Source organism: Aristolochia californica, unplaced genomic scaffold (assembly GCF_029961685.1).
Source record: "Aristolochia californica isolate CCGP_79_NKW_82.1479 unplaced genomic scaffold, dmAriCali1.0.hap1 SCAF_12, whole genome shotgun sequence".
NCBI lineage: Eukaryota > Viridiplantae > Streptophyta > Magnoliopsida > Piperales > Aristolochiaceae > Aristolochia > Aristolochia californica.
In genome coordinates, this window is record NW_027181793.1 from 29,474,988 (window position 1) to 29,489,745 (window position 14,758).

A 14,758-nucleotide genomic window follows, 5' to 3' on the forward strand; every position below is an offset into this window, starting at 1 on the left:
AATTTAACCTAAAAAATACTCTATGTAACCATTTTTTTTGCTAAAAAAATGGACACCACAAGACTAATACCTGCAACTCCAATGGAGTACTCAAGAATGTCTTGAGATAAAAGCATACAGGAGTCTTTGGAGCCCTCCTTTGAGGGAAGATGGCTAAGAGAAGGCGTCTGTTTTCTTGTCTCTTAACGAAAAGAAACAAGAAGAAGCTACGAAGCTACTCTAAAATGTTGTACAGCATCGAAAATCGAAATGCTATAAACTGTTATTTGAGACCCATTCAATTTTTGTAGTAAACGGCTGTCGAGGCCGAAATCCTGAGGCGTCATTTTTTTTCTCTGAAAGGAACGGCTCTTGCGCCTTCCGAGGCCAATGCGATTTTTTACTTGAAAAATATGTTTCTGAAGGGGGTTAATAGTGTAATTTCGTGGTTCTGGCAATTAAAGCAGCCGTTTGTCGATGAAGACTCCCAAACCCTAAATGAGCAGTCACGGTGCCTTTAAAAACCCTCATTCGCGACTCTCTACGTAGCTGCTCTCTCCCTGCCTCCCGTACGGAAGTGCTCGTGAAGACAATGGATTGTTGTTTTCTCACGACGGTCATCTGAGACACCTTTGTGTCCGCGTTGATATGTAATCCTTTCTTCTGGGCGGGCACTCTTTACGTTCGTTTTACTCTTTGAATCACCGATTTTCATTTTCGTGGTTGTGTGGAGCATAATGAGGATGAACTGAAATTATCCGATATATTTCATGATTGGAACTTAACCTCCTACTCATTCTGAATGCTCTGCTTGAACGATTTTCTTTGTCTTCTTTGCCTTTTTTTTTTTTTTTTTTTTTTTGCAATTGTCTACTTTTCTTGCAATCTATTTTTCATATAAATGGCACGATGATGAGATTTCATATTTTGTATGACGAGATCTATAGATCTATGAAAACAATTATAGTCCTTTTCATGCTGAGTGCCTTGCTGACCCTTCTGCAAGTATAGTTTGAGGTACTACATTCTTTTTTTGCAGTGCTTTTTTAACTCATGGTTTCTCGAAGTTTGTTGGAGTTTTTGTACTTTGTACTTCAAAAATATCATTTGCAGCAACAAATGAAGAAGCAAATAAGATATTTTTAGGTTGAAACAGGTGGCCGTAGCTGCCTTACGTTGTCAGTGATCAGGAATCCCAACTCCAAACCTCTGGAGAGTAGAGAACATCGGTTATCTGCATTTTTAGGAGAAGAGAACCTTCTTTGAGGTTTCTTCTTATTGGTAATAATCTCTTACCGGTGTATTTCTGTTTCCAGTTTCTACCCCAAATACCCAAAATTTTTGAAGCCTCTGATATATTTTGAGTATATCATTTTGAACAATAAAGTATAAACGATGGTATAAATTGGTATGTTACAGAGCTTCTTTAAATTACTTGCGTCGCTTTCCTCTATCCCAAAAACTTCCTATGTCCTAAACAGCGTGAACCCTCCGTGGTTGGTCTTATTATGTTACAGGGCTTATTTAAATTACTTGCGTCGCTTGCCTTTATCCCAAAAACTTCCGCTGTCCAAAACAGCGTGAACCCTCCGTGGTTGGTCAATGCTGCTGGTGGTGTATCAGATCATCTGCTAAAATCCCACAGAAGTACCCAACTGGCTTCCTGTGCTTAAATGTATTGGATTTTTCCAAAACTAAATACATATCCTGATGCATACTAAATGGAAAAAAAATTTATTCAAGGGCTTTTCCCTAAAGCGCCCATCAATGCCGGGATCTTTACGTGAAAACTTCTCCCCAGAGGATACCCTTTCACTGAAAAGATTGAAAAAAGGAGCTCCTGTTGGTCCTTGCACAGGTGAGTGAAACTTTTCCTCCACAGGTATTGTGAGCAGGAGATCCACTGGGAGGAGCTTCCTTGGTGTAGTCACCCTCTGCTTGCATGCCTGTATTCATATAGTAATAACATAACTTTAACCTAGCCCTAAAATCGAGAATGTTTTTAGTTGGTTCTAGTAGTTCCGTTTTTCCCCTTAACTGAAAGCATCATTTTGTTAGAAATCCAAATTTACTGGTTTGGAAAGTGGTATTGTTTGAAAATCTTATGTTAAAAAAAAACATGAATGTAGTTTTGTCATCCCAGTTCACTACAAATATGAAAAGAGTTCCTGTATTACAGAGTCTTAACTTAACAGCAAGATAGAGAAGCGAAGGTCACAAATTCTTGAAGGACTCCCCTTATCTGTTCCAGTAAATACTAGGTTTCCAAGAAGTTCAAGGTGTTTCACTTAAAAAATCATAGAGATTCCTACACTTGGCCTAAGGGTGGAAATGAAAGAGAAGATAACTCCATGAGAATAACAATAAAAAAAGATAACTCTCTTATGACTTCAAGGTAATTTAGGATATAATGCATCAATCCAACAGATGTACATTGATAAACACATTCAGGATGGAGCAACAATAGGCCACCTGCACCTGGAAGCTTTACTTGTCCGTGTGGGGTCACCCATAGTTTATTCTCTAAAGAGCCTCTGACTAGGGGTGGTTTCGAACCGAGCCGGCTCGCGGCTCGGTTTGACTCGTTATATATCGAGCTGAACTCGAACTCAGAAATGGGTTTATTTAGGTTAACGAGCTGAGTTCTAGCGGAGCCAGGTTTGGCTCATCGGCTCGCGGGCCGACTCATTAATTTAATGAGCGGTAGGATGGGGTAATTTTCCAGGGTCTCGCATTCTCTCCTGAATTTTTTTTTTGGGTCTCTCCCCCCTCGCTCTCTTCATCTCCTCCCCTTCTCTCTTTTTCCTCCGAAATTCCCTCTAGGCCTCCATCTCCCTTCTCCCTCTCGCTGCTAGTGCCCCTGTCGTCGTCGTCGTACCTAATCCTTCCCCCCGCTCATCGCCGTCTTTGCCTCTCATCGTCGTCATCGTCTACTCCCGTAGTGTCGCCCTTGCCTCATCGTACCCCAACTAGAGCGGCTGCTCTAGACCCTCTCTCGTTGTCGTCACCCCCCTACCACCGCCTGTTGCCGCCGTCAAATCAGCCGGTCACCGCTCTCGTAGGAACGGGAACCCCTGGATACCTAAAGTTCGGAGACCTAAGTTGAGGGGGGGAGATTATTTCCCCCCCTCAATGCTCCATCCCGTACAACGTGTGAACTTGCACGTGCAGTTCACACATGCGAGTTTCGCATGTGTGGTTTTTATAAATAAAAAAAACTTGCAAATTCTATTCTCAGCCTGTTTTTCATCTGGACGATGCAATAATACATAAAAATATAGTGTGTTAAAGTTAGCATTTGATCAAATTTTCTTGTTTATTTTTTTTATTTTTTATAATTAATCATGTACACAGTTAATTGGCTCACGTAATTATTGTATTAATGTATAATAAACTGTAATCATTAAATAATATAATATCTAATTTAATTAATTAATATTTTAATTTATTTTAATTTTACATTAAATTACTTATTTGAGTTGTAATCATGTTTGTTTTACCTAATTTAAGGTTTAAATATTATGTTTTAATTAAGTATACTATTATGAGTTACTTATTTTCTTGTTTTTTATATTTTTCTTATTTTGGGGCACTAACTGTTTTCCAATGTATATGAACTCGTCCACACTAACACCAAGTTTGAAATTGAATTTCATGTAAAGGAATTAAATGAATTTGAAGCAGGAGATGAAGATGAACTTCAAATTTTAAGTTTGTTGACTACCCCGCCTTATAATTCTCATATCCACAGTAGCTTCGAAGTCATTATTTAGTGTTGGTGGTAGAATAATAGACTCGTATTGTTCTTCCTTGGTACCAAATACATTTCAAACTTTGATTTGTGGTACTGGTTGAGTTCGGACTCTTCACGGTATAAAGAAAAATCAAATGGTGAATTTCTTTGATTAATTATTTATTACGATATTTTTTAGTATATTTTTTAGTTTTATTTATTAAAATTTTGTTTATGATTACAGCTTGGGAAGAAGAGTGCAGAGATAATGCTACCAGTTACATGATTTTTCATGTTTTTCTCATCATGGTAATTTTAATATTTTTAATGACATTAAGTAACTACTAGTGGAAGAGTATTTTTTTATCTGATAATAACTAATTTTATTTTTTTGTTTTTGTCATAGGTGAAGATTTTGCTCAAGCAAGGACGTATATTATTTTCTAGCATGAAGAGAAATAACTATAGTTTGTAAATTTATAATGGATTTATAGTTTTTATTTGGGTGATTGTAAATTGATAGTGATATTTCATTTAATTTTGTTGTGTTTGATTATTGTATAGAATTTATTTATAATATTATGCAGTGTATGGAGTGTTTAGACTATTTTATGGAATGTATAAATAATTTATTGGAGTGTTTATGGAATATATAAAAAAATTTATAGAGTATTTATGCATGTATTATGTACGTTGATTATGCCCAATTTTAAATAGAGGTCATGTCAAATTTTATACAGGTATTATATATATAAATTATGCTTAATTTTAAATCGAGGTTATGCCCAATCTTATACATGTATTATATATATAGGTTATGCCCAATTTTATGTAAAATGTATGCATAATTTTATATATATTTTATTTGGTATATATTTTTTGAAAAGTTTTAAATATATGTTGAAGCTCGAAGCTTGGCTCGAACTCAGTGGGCTCGAGCTCGATAACAATTTTAGGCTCGAGATGAAGCTCGGCTCGAAACTTGGCTCAAAATATTTAAATCAAGCTCGGCTCGAACATAGGCAGGTTCGGGCTCGGCTCGGCTCGATGCCACCCCTACCTTCGACCAGTATAACCTGTCCTTGTTCTTGCATGAATGATTCAAATTATTCTGACCTAGAACACGAAATGGCTCATTTCATACATTAAAAATTTTCAAAAATGTTTGATCCATGACAGCACCTCATTTATTAAGTCCCTAAGGTGATTTTTAACCTACAGATTTTGAACAAATCTGTGGAGAGAAAGAGAGCCTATTTTCGTGCCATCCTTACCAATCCTCTTTTCAATTGGTAGCTCTGATCCTCTTTTCTCTAGGTAAGAAATTTCTCATTATAGTCAAATTAGTAGCTCTGATCCTCTTTTCTCTTGGTAAAGATTTTCTCATTATAATCAAATTGGTAGCTTTGATCCTCTTTTCTCTTGGTAAGAATTTTTGTATGATAATCAAATTGGTAACTCTGAACTGTAGTCCACTTTACATCTCTAATCACATAACTACTACTCTAATTTGCTCAAAGATTGGTCACAAAACTTTTCAAAAACAAAAAAGGTCAAATAAAATTCAAATAAAATAAACCCAAAAAGAGAAGTGGTGAATGCATAAGCTGTACCAAAAATAGAAAGCTCTTACCATTAGGAGAGCTTGGCAAATAGCTATGACAAGAACTCCTCCATGTGGAGCCCTGGAATGCCAAAATAGTCAAGAGTATCACCCTACACAAAGAAGAAATAAAACACTTCTTCTGGAATGACCTTTCTTCTTGGAGGATCTTCAGAGAATTTATGATATGATAATAACACAAAGATATGCTAACAGTCACATGCTGTGGTGACTCGGAGCTAACAAAAACTGCCAGTCAGAGATATGAAACTCAACTCATGATTGGTGAAGTTCTATGACAACTAAAAGTGAATAATAAATGACTATTACTCTTTAGCCTCAAAAATAGACTTTTATTGCTTCCTCAGAAGCTTGCTGCATAATGAAGTTAGTTCTTAGGCCACAAACCAATTATTAATTAATTTGTTAGATGAAACATTACAAATGAGATGAGGGGATTTAAAACAGCTTGAGATGTTTCTACGGTAAATTCCTGACAACCCAAATTTCATTAATATCATCAGCCATATTCTTGCCCAAATGAAACATTTCCAGAAACCTAGATGTGGACTACCCAAGTCTATACATTTGGGGGACTGCAGAAGACTGACTATATGTTAAGAAGTCAATGTCCTGAAAATTGTGCAATCAAATTTTAAACCTTGAAGTTTTTTCCAGATTTCATCACCATACAAGTTCAACAAAGCGTACAAGGCCAAACAGATCTAATAACTCTGGGATAACAACACCAAGTGTTGCCACCATTGCCCATCGGGCATGTAATATTTCAAAGCTGCAGCACAGTAAATATAATTTGAAGTCAATATAGCTGTTTGGACAGGAGAAGCTAATTGATCTTGACTTGACATGTCAACAGGTCATTGGGACTTCAATAGTAGAAGCAATTTACAAGCTTGAAATTTTCTCAAATTCCGAAGGATCTTTCCCAAGACCTGCAATATCGAAGCCATAATCACCAGGAAATTCTCCAATGAGATATGCAGGATACTTGAAAGGTATTGGGCCAAGCCAACGGGGCTGCTCTTTGCCATACTAAAAACTGATTTTTTTTACCAATGTTGTCATAAAACGATGTGCGCCAAGATTTTGCAAGCTGACATGCAAATAGTCAGAGAATGCTTAAATTTTTATCAAAATTCCTAAAACATTTCTTTGTTTGGAAAAGAAGTCAAGTAAAATAGTTGACCACTTCCATAGAACATAGAAGATGCAAGATTATACCTCCCCATAAAAAAATAATTAGGACATGTTCTTTTACCAGAAGTAAGACTAGCTTCTGCAGATTTCTTAATCAAGTTTCTAGTGCACATAGTGAAGCAGTAAGAAGGTCAAAAGACTAGTTCCACCAACTCAAAGAGCAATATCTTAGAGGACTAAGGTATTGACGTGCATTCCCATGCTCACCGAAGTTAAATTGCTTAAAGCCATCGTAGTCTAAAATTGAAGCCTCTTGAAACAGCATAATTTTCACAAATTGAGAAGTAACAGAGTTACAAGGTTCAAGACGAAAGATAAGAGAACCAAGAAATGACCTCCCTCCCTCACCTTCTTCGATAGTGGACTAAATTTGAAAGAGTTCTCTACCGCAGCCTTCTTAGTCTCCTGCAATCTACGCTGAAGCAAAGCTTCTAAAGAGCTATTACCGATGGCTTTGACAATGGTAAAAGGAATTGCTGAGAAGAGCAAGACCCCTGCCAGCAGACCAAATAAAATGACTATCATAAATTGGAAAGAGCACAATTCTCGATTTTCAGAAAAAAAAAAACTGAAACACGGTAATTGGAGAGAGAAACAGAACCTCTTCCTACGAAGCTTTACAGACGGAAGGTGAGTTCGAAATATTTAAATATACATCATCTCGCGTTTTCTGAGAGAAACATGTCGTCAGACGGAAGGCGTCGTTGGAAGAAGTGAGAAAGGGGGAGGAGAAAGAAGCAAGACTAGTGGAAGGCAATACTCGTGTCATCCTGTGGACTAGCTTATGGGCCGGACTGTTCGACATTAGTATATGGGCATTTCACATGTAGACGTTCTCCTTGGGCTTTGTGACTATGACTAGTCTGCAGGATTTCTTTCCAAAGTGGGCGTATATAGGATTAATATATAAACCTGAAGTCCAAGTTTATTTAGTTTATTATATTAAGCCTATTTTTTAAGTGTTAATTACATAAGATTTCTTAAATATTTATTGGTATAATTAATTTTACTTCTTTAATATTTTAATTTCATCAATAGTTTTAATTTTATTAATTAAAATATAAATTTATTTCTACAATAACTAATAATAAAATTAAGGAAAAATAAATTAAGAAGCAAAACATGAGAAAATCATCTTATAACCTATCAATAATTTCTATAACAATCAAAAGTGCAACCATTATAACATAACTTGGTTAGTTTTCAACATTCGACATGAGAAACGGCAAGAGGGTAGGGTCTTGAATTTGTGTAGGAGAAGGCGATGAGCTCGTTGGCCTCCAATGGCTTCCCATCTTTCACGAGACAGTCGTTAGGCTTGAGCCGCTGGAAAATACGGGGATTCACCAGCCTTGCAGACGCGAATTGATCGCATGCTACATGTACATTGGACACGGCTGTGCCGGTTGGTGATGCATTCAGAATCTGTACTCTGAATTCAGGGATGTTGCCCGGTCCAAAACCAGTGGAATCTTGATTTATCTGAACATGTCCGACAGCACATTGCCTTCCTTCCACTCCTGTAAAACAATTCAAGGTGAAAACAGAACCTCGAGAGAGAGAGAGGGATAGAGAGAGAGAGAGAGAGTTACGTGATTTAGAGATCACTACGACAAGAAGAAGCGAAATAAAATGGAGAACAGCATTGCTGGGGCGAGGCATTCCGAGAGCTTCGTCCAGAGACGTATATAAGATGGATTCCAGAGCTTCACCGGACTGATGCTTATATAGGTAAAGATTGGACGAAGAAAGGAAATAGCTAAGAATCTGTTCTAGTCGGCTTGCCTCTTTTACGATTCCAGAGGATTCTACTATGAAAAAGGAAAGTTTTTTTTACCAAAATACCTAATTTCAAAAACATATTTTAATAAACATTTTGACCGATAAACTGTATATGTGTACAGTGACACGTCAATAGGATAGGGGGAGTAAGTGAACACAACGACTGCCATGTCACTTTTTCGGTACGTCATCTGCCACGTAAGTTACTAGGTAATTAAATAAAATATTTTTTTATTTTAAAAATCAAATTTATGAATACACTTTTTAATCACTTATATCTAAAATAATAAATTATTAAAAAAACTAATAAAAAATTAAAAAATTAACTATTACTTATTTAACACCTCTCCTCCTTTTCACTTGCTTGTCCGTCAGCTAGATCTTGTTTCTTGACAGAGATATACCTTGCCAAGTGATCATCTAAATCCTGCCATGCTTGGCCGTATTTCCTCTCCCATCCAAATCCCAGTAACCGCATCGTCTTCCACAAGAAGCACGGTACGGAGTGCCACAAGAAAGTAACTCGAGTCGCTGTATCTAGTGCCATAGAAAATCCATTCTCCATGAAAGTAACAAACAGAAGGCCAGGATTCGTTCCTAATACAGAGGCACAAGTAGAATCAAAAGAAAGCCACTTGAACACTTCCTGCAAATCCAGCGTCAAACCCCTTGAGACAGCATTTTGCAGCACCAGCAAGAGGACTTCCCTCACCACCTCATGGTTCTTCTCAACATAGAAGCTCTGAAACCTCTTGGACATGAACCGCGAGATCGCCATCTTCCTCTGCATGAACCAACACTCCCCATCGGCGTTAAATATCCCAACACCCAGGACGTCGAATATCTCAGCGAAGTTGGGGCCTTTGTCGAAGTTAGTGAAATTCGTCTTCATCATGTACTCAACGTTCGACAATCTCCATGCATGTGATGACAGGGCAAAAAGAGGGTTTATCATACATGTGGATGATGATGGGGCATTTCGATGATGTGGTATTGTTTCTCAGTTTGGTGACGTGGTGTGATGATGTGCCAACACTTAAGCGGTTAAAGCTGACGTGTTGAGTTGGATTGTACTGGTCAAAGTTGGGTATTTTTAATATTAAGTTTTGAAACTATTTTTGTTAATATTTATTAAAAATAGATAATTTAGTAAAATTTCCTATTTTTTAGAGGAAAAAATCAGTCTAAGGCTGGAAAACACTCTCCCTAGCAAATAATTAAGTCTCTCTCTTATCCTTTCTCTATTGGTCCCTTCATTCTCTCCTCTCCCTCAATCCCCACAATCCCCTTACCTCTGTAGTTTCCCCTCCCCTACTCTAACCTCCGGTTGCCATTGTAACACAAACGATAATGCATCCATTTGTTTACTGTATTTTCTGATCCATATCTCTAAACTAGATTCAAATACCATATTATCCGTTACAAATAATAATAGAGAAGTTTCAAGTCTTCAGCATTCGACATGAGAAACGGCAAGATCGTAGGCTCTTGAATTGGTATAGAAGAAGGCAAGGAGCTCATTAGCCATCAATGGCTTCCCATCGTTCACGACGCAGTCGTTGGGCTTGATCCGCTTGAAAACATGGGGATTCACCAGTCTTGCCGACGCGAATTCGCCGCATGCAACGTGCACGTTATACACCGGCGTCGGTGCTGCATTGAGAATTTGTACTCGGAATTCAGGGATGTGACCCTGTCCAAAACCATTGGAAACTTGATATATCTGAACACCTCCGAGATCACATTCCCTTCCTTCAACTCCTGTAAAACCATTCAAAGAAAAACATGAGTAACTTAACGAAGAAAAAGCGTTATAAGAAGAACAAGAGTCTTTACGTGAGGCAGGGAGGGCCACAGCAAGAATAAGCGTTATAAGAAGAACAAGAGCGTTGGGAGGCATTTAGATATCTCAGCTTAATCAAGAGGAGGAGGATGGATTGCAGAGCTTCAATGGCTTATGCTTTTATAGGCAGAGAGAGTACGAAGGAAATAGCTAAGAATACATTCCATTATCCTTCGGCATTTTTTACGGGAACATTAATTAAAAAAGGATCCGCTTGTTTTCTCTCGTAAAAAACGACTATTAAGTTCATCCTGTTGACGAGGAAGGTAACTCAGTCATACCTTACTTAGGGCAGAAGAATCTCTGGCTAATTGATCTGGCCAAAAGATTAACAAAAACTGCTCCAATTCACACTTGATCTTAATATGCATGAAAATGGATTAATTATATGAGATTATAAAAATATACGATGCACTTAGGTTAAGTCTCTTAGTGGTCTTACCCTTTCACCCCTTACAAGATATGAGAATCTAGTCTACATGTTTCAAAGTCCATAACTTTGTCATGAACATAGGGCTAGCAAGTTGACCATAATCTAAATTGATAGATAATCAAATCAATGACAAAATAGGTATGCCTTTCCTATTCTAATAATTATCCGTTTACAATTTTACTCTTTAAGTAAATTTTCAAATTTGATCCTTTTTATGTTCTACTTCCAATTACAATCATACCCGATATATATATATATCTGCAAATGTGGCCTTACCTCTAGAAATGTTGAATGTCGAATAAAATGATACTATTAGATCACCAGATTCTTTCTAAACTAATTGACGAAAACAAAACTTAACAACTTCGACACATCTTTGCCTTCTCTTCGAATGTCCTAGAGAAGCCCCAGGTTTCCTATATAGAACTATAATCATATGGACACTCTCCCCTCATAGCATTGTTCCGGGAGTATGGGTTAGTGCTAGGGGTGGCATCGAGCCGAGCCCAAACCTGCCTATGTTCGAGCCGAGCTTTGAGCCGAACTTCATCTCGAGCCTAAAATTGTTATCGAGCTCGAGCCCACCGAGTTCGAGTCGAGCTTCGAGCCGAACTCGAGCCTCAACATACATTTAAAATTTTTTAAAAATATATACCAAATAAAATATATATAAAATTATGCATATATTTTACATAAAATTGGGCATAACCTATATATATAATACATGTATAAGATTGGGCATTCTTAAAATTAAGCATAATCTATATATATAATACCTGTATAAAATTCGACATGATCTCTATATAAAATTGGGCATAATCAACATACATAATACCTGCATAAATACTCCATAAAATTGTTTATACATTCCATAAACACTCCAATAAATTGTTTATACATTCCATAAAATAGTCTAAACACTCCATACACTGCATAATATTATAAATAAATTCCATACAATAATCAAACACGACAAAATTAAATGAAATATCACTATCAATTTACAATCACCCAAATAAAAACTATAAATCCATTATAAATTTACAAACTATAGTTATTTATCTTTATGTTATAAAATAATATAGGTCCTTGCTTGAGCAAAATCTCCACCTATGACAAAAACAAAAAAATAAAATTAGTTATTGTCAGATAAAAAAATACTCTTCCACTAGTAGTTGCTTAATGTCATTAAAAATATTAAAATTACCATGATGAGAAAAACATGAAAAATCATGTAGCTGGTAGCATTATCTTTACACTCTTCTTCTCAGGCTATAATCATAAAACAAAATTTTAATAAATAAAACTAAAAATATCGTAATAAATAATTAATCAAAGAAATTCACCTTTTGATTTTTCTTTATACCGTGAAGAGTCTAAACCCAACCAGTGCCACAAATCAAAATTTGAAATGTATTTGGTACCAAGGAAGAACTATACGAGTCTATTACTCTACCACCAGGACTAAATAATGACTCCGAAGTTACTGTGGATATGAGAATTATAAGGGGGTTTAGTCAACAAACTTAAAATTTGAAGTTCATCTTCATCTCCTGCTTCAAATTCATTTAATTCCTCTACATGAAATTCAATTTCAAACTTGGTGTTAGTGTGGACAAGTTCATATACATTGGAAAACAGTTTCCAGTGTTAGTGCCCCAAAATAAAAAAAATATAAAAAACAAAAAAATGAGTAACTTATAATAGTATACTTAATTAAAACATAATATTTAAACCCCAAATTAGGTAAAACAAACATGATTACAACACAAATAAGTAATTTAATGTATAATTAATATATTAATTAATTAAAATTATATATTATATTATTTATTGATTGCTGTTTATTATACATTAATACAATAATTACGTGAACCAAATAATTGTGTCCAAGATTAATTATAAAAAATAAAAAAATAAACAGAAAAATTTGATCAAATGCTAACTTTAACACATTATATTTTTACATATTATTGCATTGTCCAAAAGAAAAACAGGTTGAGAATAGGATTTGCAAGTTTTTTTTTTTTATATAAAAACCACACGTGCGAAACTCGTATGTGTGAACTGCACGTGCGAGTTTGCACGTTGTGCGGGACGGAGCGTCGAGGGGGGAAAATAATCTCCCCCCCTTTCTCCGAACTTTAGGTATCCGGGGGTACCCGTTCCGGCGAGAGCGGTGGCCGGCTGATTTGACGACGACAACAGGCGGTGGTAGGGGGTGACGATGACGGGAGAGGGTCCAGAGAAGCCGCTCTAGTTGGGGTACGACAAGGTGAGAGCGACGCTACGGGAGTCAACAACGACGACGATGAGAGGCAGAGAAGGCGATGAGCGGGGGAAAGGATTAGGTGCGACAGTGGCGGAAGGGGCACCGGCGGCGAGAGGGAGAAGGGAGATGGATGCCGAGAGAGGGAATTTCGGAGGAAAAAGAGAGAAGGGAAGGAGGAGACGAAGAGAGCGAGGGCGAGAGAGAGACCGAAAAAAAAAATCGGGAGAGAAGAGAGCGAGGGCGGGAGAGAGACCGAAAAAAAATTCGGGAGAGAAGAGAGCGAGGGCGGGAGAGAGACCGACAAAAAAATTCGGGAGAGAAGAGAGCAAGGGCGAGAGAGAGACCCCCAATCCTGCCCCTCGTTAAATTAACGAGTCGGCTCGTGAGCCGACGAGCCGAACCTGACTCTGTTCGAGCTCGACTCGTTAACCTAAACAAGCCCATTTCTGAGTTCGAGTTCGGCTCGAGCTCGAAATATAACGAGTCGAACCGAGCCGAACACGAGCCGCTCGCGAGCCGGCTCGGTTCGAAGCCACCCCTAGTTAGTGCAAATGATCGACTTGATTGGGATCTACTTTTCTCTTCTACTTATTTTTTTAGAAAGGTAACAAAATATGCCTTTTAAAATTTTAGAATTAGAGTGCACAGAAAAGAAGAGAAATAAGAATTGAGGAAATGAAAAGAGAGAAGTGTTAGATTGCTTTGCTTTGTCATATATTTTATTTATATTGTCCATTATACAGTAAATCATACTTACACTGAACTAAACAAGTCCCAATTACACCCAATTTAAATTTACTAAACTAAAACTTTAAGATACTTTCAAAAATTAATAAGCTATAAAGTTTACTTGTAGGTGTCCTCTTCCTTAATTTCACGCTTCTTTTACTTTTCTTTATTAACCCTTCAATTTTGAGACTTCCAACTCCATCATACTCCATGATATTGCTTCTTTCAAATTCCATGAGCATTTTGCTTTTGAATACATAATGACCACTATTACACATAGTCACCTATTAAATCTAAAAAATTCACAATTTAGAGTAATATTTAGGGTTTAGGGTCTATTTTTCTAAAAAGTTACAAGGAGCATGCATGGGTTTTTCTCTTGCTACATTCAGTGGTCCATCCCAACAAAATGGTAACCAACAAAATGGTAACCAAATGCATGGAAGACAACAAAGTTGGGTAAAAAGAGAACAAAAGAGACATCAAATTAATAAATTTAAGTATAAAAAGTATCCTATAGTTCTAACTCTAAAAAAAGGAGTGAGAAGCAGAAGACTTTTGTAAATGGAATTAAATAAATAACAAAAACTCAGTACTATAGAAGGAAAACAAAATCAATGTCATTAATCCAAAAAAAAGATAAAAATCAAACCATTATTTTTTCATATTCTTACCAGACCCAAGCAAAATCCTTAAAAACCCACTAATTCAAAAAACCGAAGTAAATTAAGAAATATACAATGAAACAAAGAAAAAGCAATTCATCTAAAAACTAATATAGAATTGAATTTGAATGAGTAAAGAGGTTTAGATTACTTCTAGAACATATTAAAATACATTTGGCATGGTTTTAAGAACTACCATACATCAAAGCAAAATAGAAGAATATTAGCATAAGAAAAAATCAATATCTATGAGAAATCATAACTCTAGAACTAAAAATTGAAGAGACTATAATAAATGAAACTACCATAACGATAGCAAACAAAAAGTGATAGCGATCTTACTGAAGAATTAGTTTGAAGGGTAATCATAACAACAAGAACATTTTTTTTTTGTTAACCGATAAAAATAAAAAATAAAATTAAAGTGACTATTCTAAATTTTCATGCAATAACCCTTGCCATTGACAAACAAAGATGTAGAAAGACATCAATAGTGCAAGA

At 36.3% G+C, this 14,758-nt stretch overlaps 2 protein-coding genes, 1 long non-coding RNA gene and 2 other non-coding genes across 6 annotated transcripts; 2 read left to right on the forward strand and 3 right to left on the reverse strand.

Annotated features, from left to right (window-relative positions):
* The first annotated feature begins 708 nt into the window (after positions 1–708).
* Positions 709–781, forward strand: LOC137947141 (small nucleolar RNA Z105). The gene has a single exon (XR_011111188.1). It is a non-coding gene; the product is annotated as a small nucleolar RNA Z105 (small nucleolar RNA).
* Positions 782–879: 98 nt separating this feature from the next.
* LOC137947143 (small nucleolar RNA Z162) lies at positions 880–968 on the forward strand. The gene has a single exon (XR_011111190.1). It is a non-coding gene; the product is annotated as a small nucleolar RNA Z162 (small nucleolar RNA).
* Positions 969–1,702: 734 nt separating this feature from the next.
* LOC137945309 (uncharacterized) lies at positions 1,703–7,243 on the reverse strand. Of its 2 annotated transcripts, XR_011110983.1 has the most exons (4): positions 7,135–7,243; positions 6,882–7,027; positions 5,346–5,428; positions 1,703–1,925 (listed from the first exon to the last, which is right to left on the reverse strand). It is a non-coding gene; the product is annotated as an uncharacterized lncRNA (long non-coding RNA). The 2 variants fall into 2 exon arrangements; XR_011110982.1 differs by lacking the exon at positions 1,703–1,925 and having other exon boundaries at positions 5,191–5,428.
* A 493-nt stretch (positions 7,244–7,736) lies between these two features.
* LOC137946850 (cytochrome P450 86A7-like) lies at positions 7,737–9,210 on the reverse strand. Its single transcript, XM_068793139.1, has 2 exons — positions 8,676–9,210; positions 7,737–8,053 (listed from the first exon to the last, which is right to left on the reverse strand). The coding sequence occupies exons 1-2, from the start codon at positions 9,208–9,210 to the stop codon at positions 7,737–7,739; spliced, it is 852 nt and encodes a 283-aa protein (XP_068649240.1).
* A 555-nt stretch (positions 9,211–9,765) lies between these two features.
* LOC137946852 (TPD1 protein homolog 1-like) lies at positions 9,766–10,215 on the reverse strand. The gene is made up of 2 exons (XM_068793140.1): positions 10,152–10,215; positions 9,766–10,076 (listed from the first exon to the last, which is right to left on the reverse strand). Exons 1-2 carry the CDS (start codon positions 10,213–10,215, stop codon positions 9,766–9,768), a joined length of 375 nt encoding a protein of 124 aa, XP_068649241.1.
* Positions 10,216–14,758: the final 4,543 nt, after the last annotated feature.